Consider the following 26794-nt stretch of genomic DNA (forward strand, 5'->3'; position numbering starts at 1 on the left):
CAAGCCCTCTGCTTACTGTGCTGTACTAAGGGTCCAGCTGCAACAAGAAGGTGGAGAAATCGAAGGTGACGGCAGAGACTCAGGGCCCCCAGAGCAGGGTCACATCGGCACTGTTGTGCCCATGAGACTCTCTCCTCTGGTGATGTCTTGGGGTTATATGGTTTCTGTGGGTTTTATTGTGGTTTGGGAGTTAGTTCCTAATGTCACTAAGCCTGGCAGTTTGGTAGCCCGACAGAATGGTCTCTGTCGACTCAGAAGCTGCAGCCAAGTAATGGATAGATGGCTAGAGAGGGCAAGGCCAGTGGAAGAGATAGGCAGCCTGGTGGCCATGAGCACCTTTCCTGAACAGAAAGTGATACCTCTGCATGACGCTGGCCATTTGTGAGTCTGGTATCTTCTCCTGTGGCAGAAGATCTTGGGAAGCCCAGCTTGGTGATGCTCCAACATGAATACTATCACCTCTTTCCAAGCCCTAGACTGGTTACTGCACACTCATGTCCTTACAAACCGAGGCTTTCTCTGTGATTGCTGTACAAAAGAAAAGCTGGGCTGAATTTGGGTGCAGAGCTGTTAGGGGCTATAATAACCAATTGGCATTTCAGTGCCAGGGTAAATCAGTGCCTGCTGTCCCTCCTGCCAGCAGCAGCGCTGGTTCCCAGCTCCCAGCATGGCCCCAGCAGGTCTCCTATTAACAGCTGTCTTCGCCTGCTCAGAGCTCCAGTTCCTTCAGACTCTGGCTTTCTCCTTGGCTTGGTCCCCTTTGACTTCAAAATATGGCTTACATTTTTGAGTTTATACTAAGCCAGACTGACAATGCTGGGGATAAGGATACTTTCTGAATAGAGTGACTTAGGAATTAGGCTTTTGTAGAAAATGCTGATTTCTCAAAACCAGCATTTTTTCCTCATAAGAATATATATTTATTTAGATAAAACTGTCAAAAGGAAGCTCTTCTTGACACCCAGAAAAAAGAAGCAGACCCTCCCCAAGATGTGGAGAATGCAAGGATGAGTGTGCAGTGTCACTGTTTTTTTGCTGTTCATCCCAGATTATCTTTCTTCATCCTTCATTCCTGCATGGTGGAACTGAAGGAAGTATGTGAGGTTTGCTACTTCCCTGCTGAACTGTGGTATGGACAGACTTTGTCTTCCCCAGCTAGTGTTCTGTCACCTTTCAAAAGAATAAAATTCATGTTAACAACGAAATTCCCAAGTAAGAAACCTCAAATAATTAGAGGAAACCACCACAGAGGTATACAGTATCCAGCTGAAGACCTTGCTGAAAACTGAACAGATTACGCTCGTTATATGTGGTTAAACTGGGCCATTAATGTTAAAACTGTTCAAAACACAAAATAAATTCTGATTTTCTTCTGTCAGAGCTTGTGGTTCAGTGTTCACACATTCTAGGCTCCACTTAAATGATTTACTGTACAACGTAATGCCTTTCAGCTGTCACTTGCACAAAAAGATCCCTTGAACCATCTGCCAGCAAATGAAGGCAACACTTGTCCAGGGTGGAGTTTGGCCAGGACTGCGAAACCCAACGTGCCAAGATATGCAGAGGCAATCACATAACCCACGGTGACCCACACTTGGTACCCAGAAAAGCAAAGGCCACACAGCTGTGACAGTATCCCTAAAAACGCTTCGTTTCAAATATACTGAGACATTCACTCTACTGTGGGGCTTTTGCGAGTAGCTGTCTCTGCAAAGGTTTGTATCACAGGCATGCTGATACTCTGTGTCCTTAGGAATCTTTCTCTGTTCCCGATCTTTAAATAGTGTGATTTTTTGAAGTTTTTCTCAGAACTCTGTCATCATAGATTTTAAATATCCCATTTCTCACATAACAACAGGGTGAGGAGAAACAGTTGCCACGGGACAGTGAAAAATGTACTTCAGGAGCAAGGAAGAAAATAAAAAAGCCACAGCTCTTCTTAAATTATACATTTCAGGGTTTGACACGGCCTTGAGTTCTTTGCCTCATCACTAGCTAAAGTCATAACATGCTTCTTATGGACCAAATATCAGTGTGTATGAGCAGTGTGTAGCTGTGACTTCAGCCACTAGTAAGTTTCATCCTCCTCTGCAGTGAAACTGTGGAGAAGCACTCAGGAATGCGATACCTGCATTAGGATTTGGCCTTAGTTCTGGGATTATTCACCATTGTATATGTTTAAAGCCAGAATAAACTATTAGACAAAAGCTTAAACTAGGTGATCATAGTGTGAAAGGAACCAGAACCTTGTCTTGCCATTTCTACACGAAGCCTGTAAACTTTTTTAGCTAATAGCGTGTCTTTTAGAAAGTTGTGCTTTTAAGCCTCAGGTGATGAAGAATGTGCTGCAGTCCCAGGTAAAACCTAGCCGTTACTTAATGCACTGCTAATAATGTGTACCCTGGATCCAGTCTGAAATTTCTTTGGTTTCAATTTTTCAGCTACAGTGGGCATTTCTGTAAAAGAGAGTGGGTTCCGCAAGTACCTGAAGTCTGTGGCTGGGACACCTTTTTAAGATCTCCTCCTTCTGCTGAACTGCTGGAAAGATGGTTGAACTCACTCAGCAGAAAACGGCCCTTTTTTTTGGTAAGGATGGTGTGTGGGGTGAAGGAAAGACCTCTTTTCTAGTGGCAGGAATTTGGGCAATTCAGGCAGCTCAGCCAGTCCTCCTGAATTATGTTCAAAGTCTCTCCGAGACATACTTTTCCACGATTCTTAATGGCTCCTGCTGCTTTCTTCTCAATTCTCGTAAATTTTCCAAGATCTCTTTTGAAATATGAATACTGGAAGCAGACTCCTTCTTTTTTTTTTTCTGGAACTAGTGCTACACCTCTTTAATAACAACATCTGGTTAAGATCTTAAATTCTGTCTGTCACAGAAAATTATATCAACATCACTGCGAGGTCCTCTCTTGCCCTTTTCATGTGAGCGATGATTCAGTACCGCCTGAAAGGGAAGGGAGTCACTGTCAGCTCCTCATTGCTGCTCCCCTTTGATGGGTAACTCAGCTGGGACAGCTCTGCTAAACTGGGAAAATCAGGCAGGATCAAACAGCTCATGATGCTCCTGAGTCTGGAACAATCTCCAGGGCTTGGCAAACACAGCTGACCCAAGATGGCCTGAAAGTTGAACAGACCCTCACGCATACAGCAGTAATTGCTTCTAGACTCCAAATACCTCCCATACAAGAGCCAAGTTAGGTTCGTGCCATGTGGCTGTGTTTTCAGATCCAAAGCAGTGAGGCAGCAGCTTTGTAGCTGCACTCGTTTCACAACAAAATTATTTGCCTCTAATAAGAACTTCAGATATATGAAATAACAGTGTTGAATCACTGTCTGTTTATAAGAGGAGGAAGTGTGAGTGGAGTGTTACACGACGGGTAGGAAGGTGGCATTAGTAATGGATGGGGTTATAATTACTGTAAATCACTTGCAAGGTTTTTGAAAGATTCTCCCCCTCCCCCTTCATTTAAAAAGGACATTCATTGGCATGTCTTTTAGGGACCTTACTTGTGCTGGGTACAATGGGCAAAGCATACCTCCCAATTAGCCACTTTTTTCCTTATGATTATTCCCTTTCTATTTTCTGGGATGCTGAAGGGAACACATACAAAAGGAATAGGTTTTGCTAGGAGAGGATTTTGCATTTTTCTCTCCATCAAGATGTAGTGTCCGGCATATCTTTTTCTTTTATCTTAAACTCTTCCAGAACAACCTTTGTGACGGATCTTAGAGTACTGCAGCATAGTCAGAGCTGTTGCATGAGGATATGTCAAATCCACTTAAAAAGTGAGCAGGAATCGAAATATTTAACTACCCCCATGGCTCTTTTCAGGTGCTTTCTGTACTTGACAGCTCACGCATTTTACTTTGGTGTTTGTGTTACTCATTTGCTTCAGAGAAGACTCCTCTCTTTCAAGCAGAACAGACTTGCCTGACTGATCAAAACTTATTTCAGTCAAAATACTTACCAACAAACTATTTTCTTACTGTCCTCTAAATCCCCAAGAAAACATCGCACCCAATGCATTCTTCTGGCCACATGGTTGCTGCTCCTTTTGCTTGTGGGTGGTCCACAAGGTGTTCAAACACATCATAGTGCTATTGTACTGTCATGGACAAGGGAAGAGGTAAACACAGTGTTACGCACTACTGAATGGCTCCTCCAAATATGCCAGAAGTGGGGAATTCGGAACAAATGCAATACTTGCAGTTTTCAGTTACTTTGGGTCTAATTAAGTTTTTGTTTATTTGCTTGTTTATTTGAAGTTACTGAATTTTAACTCAAACCAAAGAAAGGGAGTAGTAGTAGAGGGGAAAAACCTAAATCAAATATTTGATGAAAGGCTGGGAGAGCTGGGGCTGTTTGACCTGGAGAAGAGAAGGCTCTGAGGAGACCTTATTGCAGCCTTTCAGTATAAAAAGTTTACAAGAAAGGCAGAGAGGTATTTTTACCAGGTCCTATAGTGACAGGACAAGGCTTCTGGTTTTAAACTGAAAGAGGGTAGGTTTAGATTGGATATAAGACAGAAGAAAATGGTTACAATGAGGGTAATGAGACACTGGAACAGGTTCCCCAGAGAAGCTGTGGATGCCCCATCCCTTAAAGCATTCAAGGCCAGGCTGGATGGGGCTTTGAGCAACCTGGTCTAGTGGAAGGTGTCCCTGCCCATGGCAGGGGCTTGGAACTAGATGAGCTTTAAGCTCCCTTCCAAACCAAACCATTCTGTGATTCTGTGATTCTATATTACTAAGTCATACATCGTAACGATGTTCAGAAACAGCTGCAGAGACCCACAGGGCTTGTGGTGATCCCAGTTTCAGCTCCTCGGAGGCAACAAAGATCCATTTGCCTCCAGAGGGTCAGTGCACCCACCTCACCTGGGATTGCTCGCCTTACCCAACACCAGACAGTGGGGCTCCTCTGGGCTTGGGGAAGTTCCTGCTCCCACTGACCTCAAAGTTACACAGAAATTAATAAAAATACTAAACCCACCTCTCCCTGGAAAACCCTCACACCTCATTGTTAAGTGGATTGGTCGAACTTGTGCCATCTGAAACATGCAGGAGCTCTGGTAATTTTTGGGGTGGAAGAAAGTTTCAAATTAGTTCAGTATTTCAGCTCCATTTCAAACACAGTTGATTCCTTTTAAGAATAAACCTTGGAGGTGGAACTATTGCTACTGAATCGCTGTCTCATGTGTGATAGACAGAGTGAAGCAGTACAGTCAGTACCAAGTTTCTGGTTCAGAAAATACCCTCTTTATTGTGGCTGTAACTGTAAAAGGAGAAAAATCTTTACTCCTTTACAGAATAAAGTGGTTTAAAAATTTGACTTGAATTGTGCTGAGCATTCATTTAACTTTGGAACTGTATCCTTAATCCTGCAGAAGCAAGTCTACTTGGACTGCAAATAGCTGAAACGTTTTGGAATCACAGCTTCTCTTAAGCACAGACCTTTTCCCTTCTGGTACATTTAGGCACCCTGACAAATATTTAAATGGTTTTAAAGAAAAGCAAGCTTTTGAAGAAGATGTTTCTCTTTGCTTTCTCTTTTTGGGTAATGTGGCCCCATTTGCTGCTGGCTGCGGGCAGCTTCACCTCCTCCTCTGCCCAGGCTGTCCCCAGGTAGCACCAGCAAGACCAGATACTGAAGCCAGCACTACATTTCACAGCTTCTCTGTCGATTTTGGGCACATGTGCCCAGAAGCAGATGATCACCAAGTGTGCCTGACATTTGAGCTTATCCCTATAGACCAGGCTGGAGGAGAGGTCCCTTCTGCAAAGTATGTGCTTAAAGCGCAGACTGGCCTCTCCTCGGTCCCCAGCAAAAGATCCTCCAAGAATACACCAGGAAAGAAAGTGTTATAAAGGACTTGTGAGGATGTCTGTCATATGTATCTGAACTGCTTATGAGCTGTGGCTTGGCCAGACAGGTTATGCGTGCTAAACCCTCTGAAAAATTCACCTTTCCATGGAAAGATTTGTGAACAAGGCTGTTCTTGTGCTCTAATGGGCTATGTGGAAAGGGATTAAAATGCAATTTCTGAAACCAGTATAAATAATATAATATGTTATTCTAAGCCAAAAATATAAAGTGGGGGGGGTTTTAACTTTGAATTGTGATGGTTCATTTAAATTAATATCGTTTAATGTTGTGCATTTTAGAAAGCCACAGAGGTAAGCAATAAATCTACTCAGATCTGCATGTATGCATTTTCCAAACCCTGCTGTTCTTCTAACCCATTTGTTCTGTGCCCAGTTCAGCTTTGCATCGTTGTTGAGTGTTGGTAAACTTGCACAGCTGTGCTGGGCAGCCACCTCCAGCCAGGGACTGAGGACCATGCAAGTAGCCACGCTCCAGCAGGAGCTGGGTGCTGGGAGCCATGTGCGAGTGACTGGCCTCTAGCTCCTAGTGACCCTGTCAGAGAGCTGCAAGAATAAATAAACAACTGAGATTCATTTCACCTGAGAGGTTTTTTTCAACTAGATGCTTTTTCATTTAAAGCATCACGTGAGTAAATCTTGCTAGCACATTTTAGAGGTGGAGGTGTCACTGGTTCAATCATGATCTTAAGGTTTGGCTATGACCTGGCTAATCATAGCACCTCGTCACCTCACTGAACATGATGTCATATTCACACTGCAAGACCTGTGGGATTTAGTAGGATTTAATCCCTTTTATGGATGAGAGCACTTTCGGCTAATGCCATTTCTTTAGACTTGAGCTGAAATGACTGCAAGACCCAGAGCTGCCCTGAAGCCATGGCTCTGAGCGATGCCTTGACAAGCCTCAGTGCAGTGCCATGGGCAGGGCGGGCACTGGAGGAATCCTGGCATAACTTTAGGTCATTTCATGCAGCTCCGGCTCTGCCACTGCCAGATCTCCCTCAGGATCTGCAAGTAGAAATTTTTTCCATAGTGGGCAAACTCAGTAGAACAGGTGATGTAGAGAAGTCAGAGGGAGGGAAAGGTAACAAGTCTGTCCAGCAGAAACAAAGCTGCAGTGTTTGAACTAACAGCACTAGGTCTGGCCAAAGCTTTGAGCCTGGTTTTTGGAGTTTGAATCTCACAGGCAGCGAGTCATCTGGAACAGCTCTGATTTTTTTTTCCTTAATATTCTTTGAAATATAGTTGAAGCTGGAAGAACAACTGGACCATGCACTCACACCACATGGAGAAAGTGTGTCCAGTCCTGGCAGCCAGTGCTCTCTCCCAGTCAGAAACACCCTGTGAGCATCACCCGGTGTGCACAGTGCTGCTGGCCCGCTGCTACCCCAGCAGCACAGCCACAGCCCTCGCTTTGCAGGCGGTAGTGAAGGTATGCTGCTAACTCATACAGAACACAAGCAAGAAAAGACCCAAATTATCTCCAGCTCCCAAAGAGACAAGTGAAGAGGCATTAAAAGTAATATATTTGAAATCAAGTGACATAATTGAAGTTAAAGGGATGTAATTTTGTCAGTTGCTTAAACTGGGATTTCTGGGATAGAGCTGTAGTGATTTAACATCTTATGGTCTTTTATCAGTTTGACCATCTCATAGCTGCTGCTCACAAATGCAACTTTTGGCATCTCACTCTGGCTAACTACAGACTTTCCAAAGCTGTCATTGAAAAGGCAGTTTCTGTCTGACCTATTGTAGTAGATTGGTATTTTTGTCTTTTCTTGTTATGTTTAACTATTTTTTTCATCTATGGCACATGCATTTGGTTTTCCCATACATGTATCCTGTCCAGTGAGAAGGCATGATAAATTCTGTAGTTTATTTTCTAATGGCAAAATTGCTTCCAACTTTCTACTGGACTTCCTCTGAGGAATGAAAGTCTTCCTTTATCATTGCCAGATATCACAGACTTTGACTTAAAACTCCTCTGACATGGGGGACTGCCTCTACACAGGAAACTTCATGCTCACCCTGACATTAAAGGCAAAGTGGTGTAAAATTTGCATGTAGAAAGTTGATGTTATTTAAGAAAAAGAGTTGTGTTACAGTGGGCACTTTGAGGAATATTTTTTCCTTTTGTAACTTTTCCAACTGTATTCTTCTAATGTTTAATGATCTTTCCAAAAATCAGTGGTGAAACTCTGAAAACAAAGCAGCAGCATTTAGTGCCTTTGCAACAAGAAGCAAAATAAGTTACTCCATATAAAAGAATGCACTTGCTATTTTTAAGGAAGCACTTTCTAAGATATTGACAGGAGCAGAAAAAGTTCAGCCAAAATATCTGAGGAATTTAAAGTAAGAAATTTCTGTGCTTTTTACTGTAGCACGTGGCCAATCACTTAGGCCAATCTTTGCTACAGAAAGAGCAAAAAGCTGGCAAATGTGACATCCATGTTTGTACACATCTCCTGGGCATCCCTGGAGATACAGAGCAGTTACACGCTTAACCTCAGTCTCATATTGATTTCCTCTTTTCATCACTTTTAAAGGAAAATTCTCAAAAAATGTTTCCTTCCTCAACACCTCCCCTGGGTTTTCATCACCAAAGTGTCTTCCCCTGTGCCTCAGGCTCCCTGTTTTGGGAAAGCACTGATGGAGGGCAGAGGCTGAGCTCTTTTCCTGCCCCACAGACACTTTTGCTGGTCCCAGCGAAGGAAAAAGCCCAGTTCACACCAGCAGCTGGTATTTTGCCACCCAAGGGCCCCATGCCCCAGGCTTCCCGCAGTCCCCTGGCAGGTCAGAGAGGTGCCAAGGGGTCCCACAGGAGACATGAGCCTGAGGGATGGGGGCCCACCACTTCAGAGCCCACCAGCCGTAGCTGTTACACATCCGTGCTAAGAAAGCTCCTTCTTCAGCAAACCTGAGCTGTTTTGCTGCCATCCCAGAGAAGGAAATCAGGCAAGCGGCCAAACCACCTTATTCAGGCTGTTTCTTGCTATTGCCCTGGGTGTAATGGGGACTGGCCTGGCCCTGCCTCTCCTTTTCCAGCCGCGTTTCTGCCTGCACCGCAGCCGCGGGGCTGCAGCCATGGATGGTGATGGGAGGTTGGTCTCCTGGTGGATCAGTCTTGCTGGGCAGCATCTACAGTCCCACCACACGAAGGATCATGTAAAAATGGATCCTTAGAGATCTGTCCTCCCTCTCTATCTGGCCTAAGCAAGTCTTTTTACTCGGCCTACAGGTCAACTGGACTAAATCAGACCAGCAAAGTCAGATTAACAAACTGGACTTTTTCCTTTGTAACTCAAAACCTCTTACTCATTAAGATTAATTTTATGCCCCAAATTTTGTGTTTGGTTTTTGTTTGTTTTGGTTCTTTAATTTATGTCCCAGATAATAAGGTTCCCAGAACAGCAATATAGCAAGGGTCCGTAATTATTGGTTGAAGTGGATATTGTCCTTTGGCACACAGAGAAACCATTTTCATTGCTTCCTAGCCACAGCACACTGCAAACTGTGTGGCCCTTGACTGTTGCAAAAGGCAGCACCCAGCCTTCTACAGTCTGAACACAACACAACACGGGACCATCGCTCTTGAACTGGAAACATCACCAGAGCTGCACTGTAATCTGCTTGGACAGAGGCTCTGAGGAGAATACCCTGGGTACCAGCAGCACCACGAGCAGGGTGAACCAGCTTGGCGTGGCTGGCTGGCCGTGCAGGGCAGGAAAGGAGGGCATGGTGGAGGGCAAACACAGGGAAGAGGAACACCCTGGCCCTTGCCGCTATCCCCTCCCATGCAAAGGCAGCAGAAGAAGTTGCTCTTCTGAAATATTTTTAAGAGCTGTGGGGCTAAAAGCATGAGAGGGAAACCAGCTCCACTGTGCCACTGTTTTATGAGGGTGCTCTAGAAAAGCCATCAGGCCAACCCAGCGCTGACAAGACTGCAGCAGGCCACACAGAGCAGTACTCGAAAAACTAAAGCAGCATCTTTATTTTATATATAACTGTCAGTATAAAAAGTTTATTACATATGAGCTATTTTGTTTACAATATATTATATTGCTTCAAGCTGATGCAGAAAGTTCATACATTATAGTTCTACTTTGTTTACAATATATTACGTTGGTTAAATGGCACCACTGCAGGGTACTTTTAATACTCAGTACTTTGCAAAACTCTAAGGCCAAAAATAATATTGAATTGAATTATTCAGTTTTTAAATTAAGCAACTTATTTATTTTTCTTAGGGAAAAGTCTAAATACACAATAGCAAAAATGCAAAGTGCACCTTTCTTTTGTCTTAGGCAAATTAAATCTGTAGTCATTGGAATTATTCAGGTTAGCATCTACAAGGTTTTCTGCTTGAATATTGTTACTTAATTTTTGGAAAACATTTGCAGCTATATAATCAAAAAAGGAAGTTTAAATGTAACTGAAGTATAGTACAAAACACCATCCAAAGCACTGAAAGAAGCCTATATAATCATGCTATAGAAGTATTTATAAAACTTAAAAGGAATAGTAAATATCAGCTCAGTGGTTTATAATGAAGCTAATAAAATTCCAGCTGGTAATCTTAACTGTAATGAACAGCGTTTTAACATTCAATCCATGAGAGGTTAATGAAGGCTATGAACTTTGTGTAACATGAACCGTTTCAGATGTTGGAATTCACCAGATATAATTGGATTCGGGCGGAACATGCCTCTCCTCGGCCCTTTTCGGCAAAGGCACGTGCTGCCTGTGCTTGCTGCCTTCTGGCCTCAGGGCGCTCAGACCGCTGGCTCCGTACCCTGGAAAATTATCCATTTCAAAAGAAAAGAAACTACAGAAGTGGGCTCTCGATCCACAGCTAATATTTCAAGTGGAAACAGTCTCCCACTTTCGAACAAAGGATTTTGCTATGCTTTAGGCAAGTGTTCGCCCCTCTCTGTGCCCCCCAGGATGGATGAGGTGCTGCCAGATGAAAAGATGGTCTTGCCTCTCCAGGGAGGCCAGGGGACCATCAGCATGCCCAGGCTATCACTCAGCCCTGCGTTCACGCATGCACAGCCCATGCCAGGTGGTAAAAGTCATCCTATCTGCCAGTGACGGGCTCTAAAGAGGGGTGTAAGCATCCCCCCGGGGAGACCCTGCACCAGCTCAGCTTGGCTTTGGTTTATGGCTGAATGCAAAGATAAAGAATAGCAGCAACAATAAACACTTAAGCAGGGGGGGGGGGGGCGGGGAAGCAGTCTGAAACAGGCTTAGTGGAGCTGCTTTGTTGTGGAAAATGAAAACGAACAATAAAAATGAAATTCATAGTATGAAGTTGTAATTATTTATAGTTTCACTTACCCATCTCATTATTTAAAGTTCATGGAAATGATTCTGAAATTAAAACTGAGTCCCCTGTTCAAGCTTTTTAACCACTTCTTTTTAAGAAAACAGTTTTTCCAAGGAGCCATTCATTTGATGGACTATGAAGCAAGTCTCTCAAATTAACTATACATCTCCTGCCAGCATCAGATGTTTCATTTTAGTTGAAAAGAGAGAATTCAGTGTGTGCACTTGTATGTGTAATTTAAACCCTACATGGGCATTTAAAATGGGGCTGAATTTTACCCAAATGGCCTATTCTCAGTTTCCTTGCTGTATACAAAGAGAGTTTTGCAGTGCTAAACTCAGCAGGACTGTACCCAAACTCCATGTAACGAAGACTGGAAAGCCTTGGAGCTGACAACAATGCGTTGACTCCTCATAACAAGCCAGTTATGAGTTTTGGTTTTGTTGTACAGGTAATTACTTCTTTGGGGATGGTCAGCCATGGTACATATTTTTTTTCACTTCCTATCTGAGTCCTTTATAAGAAGAGTATAACAGGAAGAAAAAGTTCATCTTGAACTTACGAATTGAAGTTCATACTGGTTCATTTCCATGTTCCTTTTTTCTAAACATAACTTATATTAATGGTATTTCTCCTTCAGAGAATGGCATGGATACTTAAACACAGGTCCACTAACTAACAGCACAGAAGTGGACTCCCCAAACCTAATTTCCACAGCAAAATCCATTGCAGTTAGATAATTCTCATTTTTTAATGAAACAACTATATTTATTCTAATACATTTTAATGTGATACAAATCACGAGCATCAACAGCATTTGATAACAATGAACATTCAGTTGATGCTGCAATGTAAAGGTCACATTTCTAATGGCTAATTGGTGGGTTTTAGGGCTGCAAAATTGTTTAACTTTTTTATTATTGAAACTTAAAACACGAAATGTGAATTGTTAGCTAACAGTGATAAACATTAATACCTCATGGGAGGATATACAGAATGTGTCTTGAAAATCTGCTAATACAGCACTTTTGCACACGAAATATAAAATTAAATCTGAAGTTCTTACTGGATATATACAACTGTTTTTCAAATAATTTTATAGTGCTATTAGAAACCCATTGAAATGATCAATTGCTTCAGTAGGTGTCAAATGGACCAATTAGCACAACTGAAATTCATTTTGAGGACTTTTAACTTTGCTTTGGGATAATATATTTTGTAACCTGTGGAGCACGGGTGGGAAGAGGAGGAGAAAACTCTTAAGTCAGTAAGCATAGATCTTGCACAACTCTTCAAGTTTTCCCCAAAGTTTCTAAAAGACACTGCATTTTTTTTAAGTTTTAATCAGCTTTAAAACCTGGCCGAGTTTTATTTCTAAAAATGCCTACCCAACATTTTAATGCTAGCTGACATTATTGAGAAGTACTGAAAGATTTTAGATCCCTTCCACACTATGAGTGGAAGACACACAAGGTCATCTAAAAATCTGGTTGATACCAGACTCCGGAATTTCTAACACAAGGGTGATCTTGGCAAAACACTTTCAAATGATTCTGAGGTTTTTTTAAGTAGTTAAAATGATGGAGTATTAAAAATCTTTGGTTTATGGTTTGAATTAAAGGAAAAATGGAGTGCAGTATCATTAATTATGCTGGAAAGGCTCCTGAAGCAGCCATTTCTGTGTAGCATCGGATGTGTAAGACCCCCAGCACGGACTCTTGAGGTTTGTTTCTCACTTACTTTTATTGCAGTGTCTCCCGTGCCAGCCTTCTTTGCACTGGCATTTGTTGGGCTCAACACAGGTGCCGTACAGGCCACAGCCAGGTTCGCAGACAGCTGTAAGAAAGTGAGCACGTACGCCTGACTTTCGGCATTTCATCCAGAGACAGAGTTATATATTTGCTCTTCCTGCTGTTCCTCACGATGGGTTGGTCCTGGCATGGGCTGGGGCTCTCACAGTAAATCTGTGCCTTTGCACTGAGTATGTACAGAGCCTCGGAACAGTTCACCCCCTCGTCACCTGCAAGGTCTGGCTCTGTCACTGGCAGAGAGCAGCAGAGCTGAGCATCCTCCTAAACCAGCAGGCGAAGGAGAGTAGCCCCCAGCACCCCTCTCACAAAGTGCTCCCATTGGATTTTAACTTTGCAATGTATTGACATTTTATTAAGCATTTCTCTACTACTAACTGCTATTACTGAGGTGATACATTGCTGTTTTATAGAAACTCAGAGTACAGAAGAGACTGCGAGGAGGCTTTTGTAAAAAGACATTTCTAGTTTCGTAATTCCCTTAAGTCTGGTGTATGCTGTATGTCCAGTAAGTAAATTAACCTGAAGAACTTTGACAAGAAACAATTCATGCTCACATTATGTAAAAACATACTGTACAGCCAGCTTGATGCTCCTACAACAAGGACCGATGGAGTGGCTTTGGTACTTACGTTTTGAACACAGGTCTCCCTGGTAGCCTTTGGAGCACTTGCATTTATTCTTACCAGTACATTTGCCTCCATTTCGACAGGGCTGATGGCATTTACCTAGAAATTGAAAACATGAAAACAATTGTCTTAGTCCCCTGCACCTATTGGAGACAAGTGTCTGAGAAGCCTGCCTTGTACCCCAAAAAAGCCTTGGATCCTGGTGTAAGAGTGCACACTATGGATCCATCAGGAAGACTCTGCTGCAAGTCTGTGCTTCCAATTTATGTGTGTTCTTATGCTTTGAAAATACAGCAATAATTGGGCATGGCCAAAGCCCATGTGTCCATACAGTTTCTGTCTCAATTTGTGCCACTCAGACTCCACAGAGTCCTGCCTGCAACCGGTCAGTATTGCCTCCTGCTCTCCTTGCCCTTCATTGAGACAGCACTTAGTGTTTGCAAGTGGGATCCATACCCAGGGGGCACAAGCAGAAGCAAATCTGGTGGTGTCCCAGAGAGATTTTAAGCAACAGGATGCTCAGGCACTGACAGGCACAGCTGCTACTTGCAGACAATAAATAGATTGGCTGGGCCAGTTGGCTTGTAACAAAAGGCTGTGGAGCACCATGGTGGTGTGGATGGTGCAACAAGGGCTGTTCCACACCACAGCTCAGAAACCAAAGGCACATTAAAAAAGCATGCCCTTCTTTCCTGTTTGCAAAGAACAGAGCATCTTTGGTAACAGTAATTAGAACTGACAGATCTTTGTCAAGGCTTTTGGTCTGGAAATCGCTTTCCCTCACATTCACACGTTGCCAAAGGAAGAGTCTGGGTCTGCCGGCACGGTTGGAGGAAGGTCTGTTTGGCCCTGGCTCACCTGGGGCGACGCCAACCAGCCATCCAGGTTGGTGGAGGAGATCCACACCCAAGCTCCTGCTGGGCCTGACCCGCACCGAGGGCATTCCTCTAACTTAACGTCAAGTCTCCCATTGCTAGAACTCATCTGCGTTATTGAACTAATTAAAACTTCACTCATCTCTAGGAAGGGCAAGCACAGTGCCCACAAGTCAGGTCACCCTCAGGCCAAGGAGACTCACTGCCACGTCCCTGTGTGCTCTCGGGCCTCTGGGAACTGCACCCTCAGTCCCTTGCCTCCTTGGTGGCCATATGTCCCAGTGCAGCTTTTCTCAGTGTTTTCCAAAAACCTTTTTTCATCTTTTCTAATCCCACAACACTTTACAGATTCCTCAGAACAGAGGGAAAAAAAGCCCTTCCTAGACTTAGCACTATTATTTACCTGAACCTGTGAGCAAACAAAAGCTGGAACCTGGGACAGCAAACTGCTTCCTTTCCTTTCCTTTTTCTTTTTTTTTTTTAAAAAAAGGATGTTAACTGGGACCTGCACATGAGAATTGAAGCATCAACGCTGGCTTGCTGTGCTGAAAACCTCAACAAATGCACTCATCTCGTGATCACAGACTGCCCCCTTGGGAGCTCAATGCCCCAGACAGCGCCTGCTCAGCTTAACCCCAGCAGACTTCTGTGATGCATGTGTGTATCATCAATATAAAAGAAACATTTGTTCCTAATGTGCATAATTATTTTAATAGCCCTGAAACGAGCTTCAAAAGCAGCCAACAGAACAAAACATGCTAAGGGGACTTTGCGCAAAAGCACAATTTCCCTGCAGAAGAGAGGAAACCTTCAGGTATTTTAATTTTCAACCATGTGGAACCCAAGTACTTAATGACCAAAATGAGCAATGCTAAGGAAATCCATGAATTTTCCTAGTTCTTGAAGAAAATCTGGGGAATATGGGTCAAAGGGTGTGATACCAACTTCCACAGAGTTGCATTAGGTAAGCATTTGGCTCAGCACAGCTCGGTTAACTTTGGACTAAGGTATTTTCACAGAACGAAGGAGGGAGTAATAACTCTCTGTTATTGACTGAGAAATGGAAAAAGCAACAAAACAGTTGGTGACAAATGGGGGAGGAATCCAAACCAAAATAAAACTCTCTGGACTCAAACTGAAACACTAATTAGAGACAATGCATAACTATAGCTAGAAAAAATCTGGAAGACTGTGAATGCTTATTAGTACTGTAGACTGGGTCCAGTACATTTCCCAGGAGTCTTACAGGGTGATTCAACTATTAGACAAGTACTCAAAATCTTTAAACATTATAAAAATAAAAAAAAAGAACTTTGCAGTTTTCAGAAGATGGTTTTCTGCCTGTTGAGAAGTTTTCTCCCCTTGTTATTTAAAGACCCCCATGACTGAATGTAGCTGGCCCTGGATCTAAGAAAAGAGACCAAGTAGTGCTTCTCCGGTTTTCTAAGACTCATCTAGCATTTCTTGCAGTCTTTACTTTTGTGCTGGCACTGGGGCAGTGCCCAGAAGTGGTAGCAGACATCAATCACAGTGTAATAATTGCCGTCCTCACTTTACAAAAACCAAGGCAAGTCCATAGCTTTCCTTGCTCTCATCGACATGATCCCAGTTTAGCCCTTAGCATACTGTGAACCTGAAAATTTTTTTCTTTCTTTTGTACAGGAACTATTTTACTGTCTGTGTTTAATTTAATTTGATTTTTGGTCTGGAAATCGCTTTCCCTCACATTCACAAATTAATTTAATTTGCAGAGAGAAGCCTTTGAAAGCAGCCAAAGTCAGTTGCACCTATCCCAAGCAGCAGTAGACAAGGAGCTTGAGCCCCTCGGACAGATCGGTTAAATGGATTACCCTTGATTGTACATGCCGTAGAATTGGTTGTAAGAATTCTCCTCAAAAAAACACCACTGACATAAAATACACGTGTCTCAAACTTTGAACCAAGCCTTACTCATCATCTGAAGAATAACAACAAAGTTGACTTCTTGGGGACAGAAGAGAGAAATGGGGTCCCATCAGTGTCAAATTCGAACTAGATGTAAGAAAGGTAAATTCAGTGGAAACCCACACTATTGCCCTTGCTGCCATCTGATCTAAATTTGTACCTGAGGACAACCTCTGTAAATTTAATAACAATAAAGCTTTGCTGCTTCCGTTTGGCTCAAGTTTTGGTGAGTTGAAAAGGAGTTGCAAAATGCCTTGTAAATGCATAAAGATATGGTGAAACATTTACATACATTTACTATTTATCTACACATAAATACTGAGCAAAATATAGGTCCTATAGTACCTGTGTTCTTTCTTTGCACAGTAACTAATTTCTTGTCCTGTACTGGCTGACAGCATGTTAGAGTTTGTTCCCATGTGTCTCCAAAGTATTCGATGATAGAAATTTCGTAACTGTGAGAAAAGCCTGTCTCTACTATGCATGTTAAGAAATCAGCTCTTATGTATCCCAGGCCAAATGCTGTTCTCCGTGCTCCTGTGAAGGTTCTGGGGAACCTCAGTGAGATTATTTACAGGAGGGGAAGCTCCAGGCACAGCGTCCTATTAGAAGCTTTAAGCCCAGAAAGAACAACCTGGGTGTACATTGTCAAAACCAAAATGCTCATACTCTATTTGTGTGGGGAACTATAGAATTAATCCAATTTAACAAAGCTGTGAGAAAACCATTCTTTTAGTGAGATCAAATACCTGACAGCTGACCTCCCAGGTCTGTTCCAGCCTAGCCTTATCTCCACCCCCAGCTTTACACAGCAGACTTAGATCAACCATGAGCTAAAATATTTTGAATTGCTTTGATGCTAAACTTCTGAAAATAGCAAGTCTTTTGATGTTTGTGACACAAATTTTCAAGTTGCCATGTGAATGCAACTTAATAGGTTATATGAAAGCTCTCAGCTCTTACGGTTAAGTCCTCCCTTTGCCCCAAACCCTTTCATTCCCAACTTACATTAGCCCTTTTGGAGGTGCGGGCTCAAACCTAATCTGCTGTGCCCAAGTCTGAATTGCTGTAACGTTTGAAAATAGCTGCTCCACATGGGCTTGGCACAGCAGCAAATCTGTCTGCACACTTACTTGCTTGCATACTTACAGCTTGAGGGCTGTTACCAAGCCCAGTTACAAGTAAAACCAAAACAAGGTAGGGGATGAGACAGTCTAGCAATGAGTCAAATTTATCAGTAGGAAACTCATTTGGAGGCATGGGGCATCTGACTCTCTGAGCCGCTCAACCTGCTGTGTGAGACCTTCGCTGTGAGCCCCGCAGAGGCAGGTCACACATCATCACTCAGACACTGACATCAGGAGAAGCTGATGTAAGTGAAAGCAAGCACACGGAGATGCTACTCACTGATTTCACATTGGTCTCCTTCATAGCCTGAAGGACAAATGCATTTTCCCAGATAGAAACACGTTCCTCCATTGAAACAGGTTGTTGTACAGTTTGCTGAAACAAATAAAACAGGAATGAGCTAAGTCACTGTATGAATTCAATCTGACCTGACCTTAATGTTTTCTGCTGCTTATCATAAACAAACATTGAGTAGGTTTTAAAAAGTTGCATTAACATCTTTTCATCTAGTTTACAAAGCAAGGCTGAAATGCAGTTTTTCCTACATAATACTTTACAGGGGCACACACACAAGTCAATACAGAAAGAGATGAGTTAACAACACAGCAATGAGATCCGCAAGGACAGATTGTGTTACATCTTTACCAGTCCTCACATGTAAACCTCGTTGGAGGATCACTATTGCTATTGAAACTGCCGGTGTCTGGTAAAAGGAGCACAACCTAAGACTGGAAATTACTTCTACAAGAGGATACTTTGCTACAGTTCTTAATTAATGCTTTGACTAGAAAGAAACCTTTATAAGTTTTTGTCGTGTGGTGACATAGATGCAAATGCTGTGTCTCTCACCTGCCGAATTACTTAACACTGTGTTAGACGTGACTTTCCACCATACAGCTGGGATTCACATTAATCCTTCAAGACATCCAGAGCATTTCATTACAGTGCATTTTTGAAACATTTTTCAAATGTGGTAAAAGTCTCATCAAGGACCAGATACAAGTCAGAAGGCCACTGACAACAACAGTTTGTGCAAGCATACCTAAAGGCCTAGGAAGGCTCCCATTACTCTGCTAGAAAGTCTGCTAGGACCTTTTGCATTTAGTCTTTACTTCATATAGTTCTGCAACAATAAATGCAACGTGATGTTCTGTAATTTGCTCTGCCATGAGCAGGTCACGTGTATTTCTGCAGGCAACTACTTCTGCTTTCCCATGTGGTAGCTTGCACTCTTCCAAATTACTGTTCTGACCAGTGACTGTTCCTTTTTATCCTTCCTGAGCCACAATGCAGCAACAAAAGATGAACAGCCTGCTTATTTTTTCATGTGTCCAGATGCAACAGATTAATGTACTAATTAGTAAAACTAATTTTACTCCAGGAAACTAGAGTTCAACTAGAGATCATTTTTTCTCCTAGGCCAGAAATACAAGTGAATTTTGTGGTAGGTCCCACAGCTTGCAGTGGATTAATTAAAGCAGTTATTTAAATTACCCTTCACAGAGCTGGTGTATATGGATGCCTGCACATCCAGCTGTGAAAGCACTGCAAATTCCTATATTCTTCCAGCAGCTGCCAGGTTGTGCTAGAGCATCTATTTGAACAATCATTAAACTTCTAAAACTTACTTCATTACTTGCCTGACCTTCCAAAATCCACTCCTAAAGGGAAACTAACACAGGTGAATAAAGAGAGGCTGCTGGACAGGGAGCCTGGGGGGTTTTGCTTCAGTTACCTTTGTCGCAGTTGATGCCATAGAACCCTGGGGGGCAGATGCAGAGGCCGGGTGTAATGCAGAGCCCACCGTTCATGCAGCGAGGAGCACACAGCACTGAGGAGCAGGAAGAACAGAAAAAACATGGCTGGCATCGTAGCAACTGGCTATTTAAATACACTGCTCTTTGACTCCTTAAGCTACTTTTCCTTCTGCTGAACGTACTAAGTCACCTTTGCAAAGCATCTTCGTTAGCGGTTTAAACCAGTTACATCTCTGGTTTGTATCTGGCAATTTTTATATAGTGTTACTAGAAAAGTGAAGACTAAATTAAGTTCAAATCTGGTTCCATATGTAAGCAGGAGTTGCCTCTTGTACAGTTTAACTCCAAACAGGGTAGAGCAAAGTGCCTACCTACACCCTCTGGGTATCTGAAATCCCCCAGACCAGTCCTCTCTATAACTGGGCTGGTGCTGCAGCTGGTGCCTCAGCTCTGCAGACAGGGCTGTCTCTTCAGGGGCTGTGCTCAGAGGTGTCCCAGCTGGGTCCCCAAGTAGGCTTTACAACGAACCCTCCTTTCTCCCTCTGCACACCTGATCATAAGCATGGCTACCTAAGTTAGGCTAGGGAAGCCTGATGCGTGGACTGCTTTTGGTGGCCAAACTGTCCTGCATGCACCTTCTCCAGAGCCCCAGCACTCTCCCAAGACTTCTCTGCACTTGTGGCCGTCCCTCAAGGCTCTTCCATGGAGGCATCTCAGGGGGCAATGCTTCATTTCGTGGCTGCCCACAACTGGTACATGCAGTGAGGCTGGGTCCATACTCGTAAGTTAAACAGCGCCCAGGCACGGGGCTAAGTGGGGGCACAGGACCATCCACCTTGTGAAACCGTCGGTGCTGTTCTTGGCACAGCTTCATCTCTGGAAGACTGGCAAACCCTCCTGGGCATGGCCCTGGGGCAAGCGGTAGCCATGTCCTCCTCCCAGCAAGGAGTTTGAAGGGGGGATGGCTTTTGAGGGTGAGAGTGTTTATTAAACACACAAATGTAAGCTGTGCCATGCCAGGTGGCCCCCAGGCCAGAGAACAGTCCCTGATCCTTTGTGCTTAATATTTTGGAAGTAGCTACAGTGTCTAGAAGTGAAGGATGGCATTGGAGTAGGATGCCTATGGGGATGGTTTGCTCCATCTCAGGTCACCTGGAAGAGGGTCTGCCATAGATGAAGGAGGAAGAGATAGAAAGAAGAGCTAGTTTCCTCGCTGAGTCACACCAGTTTCCTGGTCCTTCACTCCTAGAATGTCATTTGGGGCTATTAGTCACTAATGGAAGGGAAAAGGAGACTCTTTCCTTCATCTTCCCACCCTCATTGTCAGCCTGCCTCTAAATTATATCTTATCTTCAAATAAACAAGCACAGAACAACTAAAGTCCTGTGCTTTGTTTCCCAGCTAGTCCTCATTAGCAGAAGAATTTTATTTGATCTTTTTGCTAAATGGATTCCCTGTGATTAAGGATCACTTAACTATTGTGTCAGTTTTTGTTAAAAGCAATCTCAGAAAACATTTTTCTTGTAAGCAATTAATGTTTCCATTAGACCATGGACAATAATAGTAATTCTCTTACATATGCGGACTCAAAATATATGAAATCTTCAGAATATGCCTTTCTTGTTTTTAGGAGAGGCTACAGTGCAGTAGCTACAGTTTTTTTGAGATTATGGCAAAGACGACAATTGAGAAGATCTTTTAAAAATTACCTTGCTCACAGTGAGGCCCATAAAATCCACCTGGACATTCACAGACATGTCTTTCGTTGCAAAACCCTCCGTTTCTGCATCCTCCTGGACACTCCGCTTCATAAAACATAATGACAATCTTAATTTAATATTCTATACTTCATCTGTCAGTCAACTCTTGGTAGGATCAATATATTCCTTTGACATAACAGTAAAAATATTTCCTGACAGACAGGCAAATGCTCACAAAAATGGGAGTTCAGCTAAGACCTCCTCAAGAGAAATTACTTTCTTTTTTGTTAGTCTACAAATACAGGTTTCATCACATGTTCAAAGGCAGGATGTGCTTCTCCACAGACTGTGCATTTCCATTGCTCTGCTGTTCTGTAAGTGCATGAGCAATGTGGATGCTCTGCTCAGTCCAGCACTTTCTCCTCTGTGTGGAAATGAGTAGGCAGCTCAGTGCAGGACTTGCATCGCTGGTTAGACCTGCCCTCAGTATGCAGGACCAGTCTCAGCTTCTGCAGCCTTAAGTAGACTGCACTGCAACTTGCATTGCATTAATTGCTACATCTGTTACTACTGAGGTAAGGGTGATGAAATCTCTAGTCAAATGAAAGAACCAGCTTCAAGGCTAAATGAAAGAAGGCCAGAAAGGAAGATGAAAGCATTCCTGCACAGTGGTCCTATATCATCATCTGACTTATTCATATCTCAACGATTGATCAAACACTGGTAAAAGCATTTGGCAACACTGGCTGGATTATACAACGACAAGAAATACCTCTGGGTACTACCACCATCCCCAAAACACCGGAGTCCATTGAACAAGAGGCAAACAGAATCGAACCCTATGGAACCCCATGAAAACATGACTGCTTGGCAGAAACACAGTTACGCAAAACCACCTTCCCAGCTCTCTCACAGGGAAGGAGGCAGGCAGGAGAGGCTCCCAGCTTTCATTAGAAAAACTTAAATTCACTAGTGATCAGTGGTACCAGGGCCACAGGGCAGGTTTAGCAGAGTAGGTGTGACCTTCTCATCTTAATGCTATGCTGCGTGACACTCCGAGTGACAAGGTTCAAAAACTCTGAGGTAGACTGATATGTCTCAACCCAAATTCAAAGGCCATCTATCAGACAGCAGTTGGCTGTAATGTTGGCATCATTACATTTTTTTTCCCTTCAGTGTAACGGTGCTGTAAACATGTGACTGCCAACACCTGCCAACAGCATCCTTACCCCTTTTCCATTGCCCCATCAGGAAGTGCTGGCACCTACCATCCCTCGGTTGTAAAGACGTACCACTGATTCACACTGATTCCCAGCTGAATAATACCTGAGTTCAAACTAGAAGCAGTTACAGCCTTTAAGGTACACTTCTTTAAACTGGCAAGGAGTAGCAGGATGTCTAAAATTCAGGAGGATCAGGTTGCCTGAGACATTTTTGCAGTCCATAGAGATTCTTTAAATGTAACTCCTATTAATACAGAGGAAAACATAACCCTGGACTTCAAAAAACTGAATTATTCTTCCTTCTAATATTTGAGTCAGGTGACATCTGTTAGACTTACACACAAGTTTTTGGTTTTGAAAATGTATCTACTAGTTGATTAAAGCCATGGGAAATGATGGGTGCTGTACCTACGTGCAATATTCTGCTGTGCTCATGTAATAGCTCTCTATTCAGTGGAATGCAAAGGGTAACACGGAGACTAAGCAAAGGAAAGAAAATCTGATGTGCTGGTCAGGTGGCTTGATATAGTGCACAACTGCCAAACAAACAGGAAAGACAGTGGAGGAAAGATGTAATTCTAAAATGCTCTTCTGTCCAAGGCCACAGATATATGAAGCAAAAAGTTTTGCTTTAAAAGTAAAGCTCTCTGCACCAGTAGTAATAGTGGTAAAGGCTTTTTGGTCTTACTGTGTTCCAACACTGTACTCTAGGACTCTCTCTGGATATGCTTCTTTCTTTGTACCCAAATCCAGAGCTGCTATCCATTACAGAAAATGCATGCTTAAATACATACCATTTCAAATAGAAAAATAGGAAAACATAATTTTTTGTGGGGCCGCCTCTTAGCCACAATAAATCCTCTCCTATCCCACAAAATTGCTCCCTCGTTTCCCTCACTTCCTCTGGCAGGGGCCCTTCTGGATGGCCAAGAATGACTGGAAACAGTGACCGGAGTCCCAGCAGGAGGGATCAGAGCTCCTCACCATGAACCATGTCTTTCAGAGGAAGGAAACTCACCCCTACTCTAACATAAACTGGTAAGGACATGCTCATCCTTCTCAGCATCTGTTCCAAAGAACTGTGGTGTCCACCTTAACAGACAGAGGACAGGAATGGGAGTTATTCCAGTACATGCTGGGAGAGACAAGGTTGAGAAAACTCCTCCTCTGCCCATCTCTAGTGTTTGGAAAATCATCCTTGTGTCTCTCAGCTGGCTCCGGGAACAAAAGACCGGGACAATAATCACCCCCAGCTTTCCTGAGAGGCCATATGATGCAATACTGCTAAATTGTTCAATATTACATCTCACATCAAAATGGTAACAACAACAACAACAAAGAGCACTGAAATGATAACTTGGATGAACCCTACCTACTACACTGAGTTTGGAGCCCTCTCTGTTTAAGCCACATTTTCCCACAATTCGGACCTGTAACTCTGCTGTCCCTATCAGATTACCCCAACACTATTTCTGAAGTTTATTAAGTTCAGTATCTTTGAACTGAACTGAAAATAAAAAGATAGCAAATATTTAGTGTTGTATTTACATCTAACACACTACTTCATACATGAGATCTGATTGATTTTGCTGCCATTAAGCCCCCATTTTCTTTCCTGCTTCTCTGCCCACTTCTTTTCCCCCTCCTCCACTTTCCCTGGGCTAACTGGCAGCAGCAAGGCTTCAAAGGGGACAAGCAGCTTTGCTGTTTAGGTGTAGTAAGGTTTCAAAGAATAAACAGCTCCTGCTCCTGATGATTGCTCTTTGAAGCCACACTACAGCCAATTAGCTCAGAGAAAAGAGCACAGAGAAGCAAGTGTGGGACTGGGAATGAAGATTTCATAGGAGAAGAATAAAAATCTCATTTTGTACATCAGCCCTGTCATGGGTTAATCTGATACAATTGCCACATGACATGGGATAACTGCCTTACCTTAGATACTAATTCTTCAATTTCCACGGCCTCAGTTTAAAGTGATAATTATAGTTATTTGTAATGTAACAAATTAATCCAGAAAGTCTTACTACATAGTGTTTATGGTTCAAAGATTGGTTGACTAAACAGGTTCCCTCCTTTCCAAGTAAACACTGCAATAACTTCATGGTGCCCTTCTTCTACCAGTGCATCCTGTGTGTGTTTACTGCTTGATGACTCTAAGTCTCGAGGACCAGGTTCCACCACCTTACCTGTATCCAAAACCAAGAGGTTGCCATCCAAGCTCCAGAAAAGGCAAAGCCAACTTTTTCAGAAATGTTCTGATTTAGGATTTTTGCATTTGGTTTGGACGTGCAAGTTGAGATTTAAGGAAATGTTGATTTTAAGGTACCAAACAGTATTAATTGAAGTCAGCGTCCCGACTGCAGATCCCATAAGTTCAGTTCTCCAAACTACATGCCATTTCTGGAAATGTTAGCCTCAGCTTGTTTTCACAGAACTAGCTCTCCTCCAAGCACCTCAAATAATTTGCTGACAGTTGCTTCTCATATAATACATTTCTACCAACGTCCTTGACGTGATGAACAATGAACAGGAGGAGAAATGGCTCCAACCCAGGCTGCTAAGAGAGATGGAGTTGACAGGAAGAAAAGGGTTAGTAAACATGTACTAAACAAACAGCAAACCCACAGACAGAGCCAGAACAGCCTGGCATTCACCACCACTGCTACACACTGTGTGACCACTTTATTTCCATCTTCTCTAGCCCTTATCCTGAATGAAACACAAGAAAGTTGGTGACCTGGTCTAACAGTATTCTGGCATGTTCTCTTTAGTGTTACCTTGCTGACAGGTTTTAAAGAAGATGGCGTTCTGAGGGGTCTGGAGAATAATATTGCCTTCTGAATTCATTATGATCACGTTCACTTCAAATGCAGCAACACCATCTTGTTTTCCAAGGCAAGGAAATCCAACCTGAACAACTTAAAGGAGAATAAAACCAATAATATTTCTGTTTACATGCATATGCATATATATATATATATACATATACAATATATATATACACACATATACATACACCAAAATACTAAAAAATATAGATAGTATTTGTATTTAACCTTTAAAGTAATGCCATTGATGAAAACCTGCAACACAGAGATACACAAATCACCTTACTCATAGGTGGCCCCCAAACTAGAAATACAGCAGAACAGGAGATGAGCCTGTGCTCACTTACTGACATAACCCCAACAGCCTACAGCACAGAAAGTGATCTTAACACAAACATACTTTTACTTGCAGATGAAGCAATTACTCATGTGGAGGTGTCTAAGGACACACCAAACCAAGCTGGAAGCCTACATGCAGTTTTCTCAGCTGAGCTGATCACTTCTGAGTCTAAATTTTGCAGGCTCTCATATGACTTCTGCAAAAACATCTGACGCATTTTGGAAAAAAAAGTCACTTTAGATATGTTTTTCAGGTTTGGATATTGTAATTAATACTTAAATGAGACAGTAATTTAATCAAAACTTAGTCTGTAAAATGCTGGCAAGATGCTACACTTGATAAATAATATCACAGGTGCAAATATTTAACAAGAAGACAAAGACACGTCACTCCAAAGGAACTTGTGAAGTGTAGCGATATTTGGAGATTGCCTTTCCAGGAGAAGTACTCAAACACTTTTGAACTACAGAGAGTTTAAATAAATAATTATGGCCAGTAAATCTGGAGTATTTTAATGAGGAAGCAGGTTTGATACCTCAGACCTATGGAATGCTCTGCTGTGATTGTCTGAAGTGATCTCAAACAGAATCGTTTAGGTTGGGAAAGACCTTTAAGATCATCAAGTCCAACTGTAGCTGACTCTGACCTTGGACTAGACCTTCCAGAGGCCTATACCAGCTTTACGTCAAACGATTTCATCTCTCTTCTTCAAAATCGGCTCTTCCTAGCTGCTAGGTAGATCCAGCTAATAGAAATTGATTATTCATTTCTTCAAAAGCTGGACTGAGATTTCAGATCCAAATATTGAGCTAGCAGCCCTATACTTGCCCATTATAAAAAAAATATCTGCAATTCATAATTCAGCCATTTTTGTTATTTGTTATCTTGTTATAATACAGAATAATTTATTGCTGAAACACATTCTGCTTCTGGTAAGTCAGATCTACAGACTGAAAGGGCTGTTGCAGTTTTCATTATAAAGCCATTTCACTGGTGAAGCACTTGGACACCAATCTTTTAAAAGACCATTACAAAAAACGTGCAGCCATGTGGTAAGAAGTCTTACAGTGGAGTAAATACAGTTTAAATGCAGTGAACTTCTGAAACTGCAGCAACCTTCTTACAGCGCGAGTGCAGGACATCAGTGCTTGGATGTGTGACTTAGCTGAGCAAATTGCAATGAGTAGGAAGATATGGCAGAAGTTTAATGATAGCACTATAGTCATATCCAGACTCCACTGAATCCGTAGCAAACCCCTGAACTCCCCTGAGATTTGGCTGTGGGTTTAAATGCCGAGAGCAAAGGCTGGCTCAGGGCGCTTGGGGGGCCAGCTCCTTCTCAGTCAC

At 42.7% G+C, this 26794-nt stretch overlaps 1 protein-coding gene across 1 annotated transcript in view; it reads right to left on the minus strand.

The window, feature by feature from the left end:
* Positions 1 to 9856: 9856 nt before the first annotated feature.
* The window catches only part of WIF1 (WNT inhibitory factor 1), a 43485-nt gene continuing 26547 nt past the window's right edge, over positions 9857 to 26794 (minus strand). The window contains exons 4-10 of the mRNA XM_005444078.4: positions 25057 to 25197; positions 21066 to 21161; positions 19335 to 19430; positions 17879 to 17974; positions 13656 to 13751; positions 12956 to 13051; positions 9857 to 10682 (exon numbers count right to left, since the gene is read on the minus strand). Coding sequence (XP_005444135.4) covers positions 10561 to 10682; positions 12956 to 13051; positions 13656 to 13751; positions 17879 to 17974; positions 19335 to 19430; positions 21066 to 21161; positions 25057 to 25197 — 743 coding nt within the window. The 3' untranslated portion in view covers positions 9857 to 10560. The remainder of the gene's footprint in view (positions 10683 to 12955; positions 13052 to 13655; positions 13752 to 17878; positions 17975 to 19334; positions 19431 to 21065; positions 21162 to 25056; positions 25198 to 26794) is intronic.

Source organism: Falco cherrug, chromosome 5 (assembly GCF_023634085.1).
Source record: "Falco cherrug isolate bFalChe1 chromosome 5, bFalChe1.pri, whole genome shotgun sequence".
Classification (NCBI taxonomy): Eukaryota; Metazoa; Chordata; class Aves; order Falconiformes; family Falconidae; genus Falco; species Falco cherrug.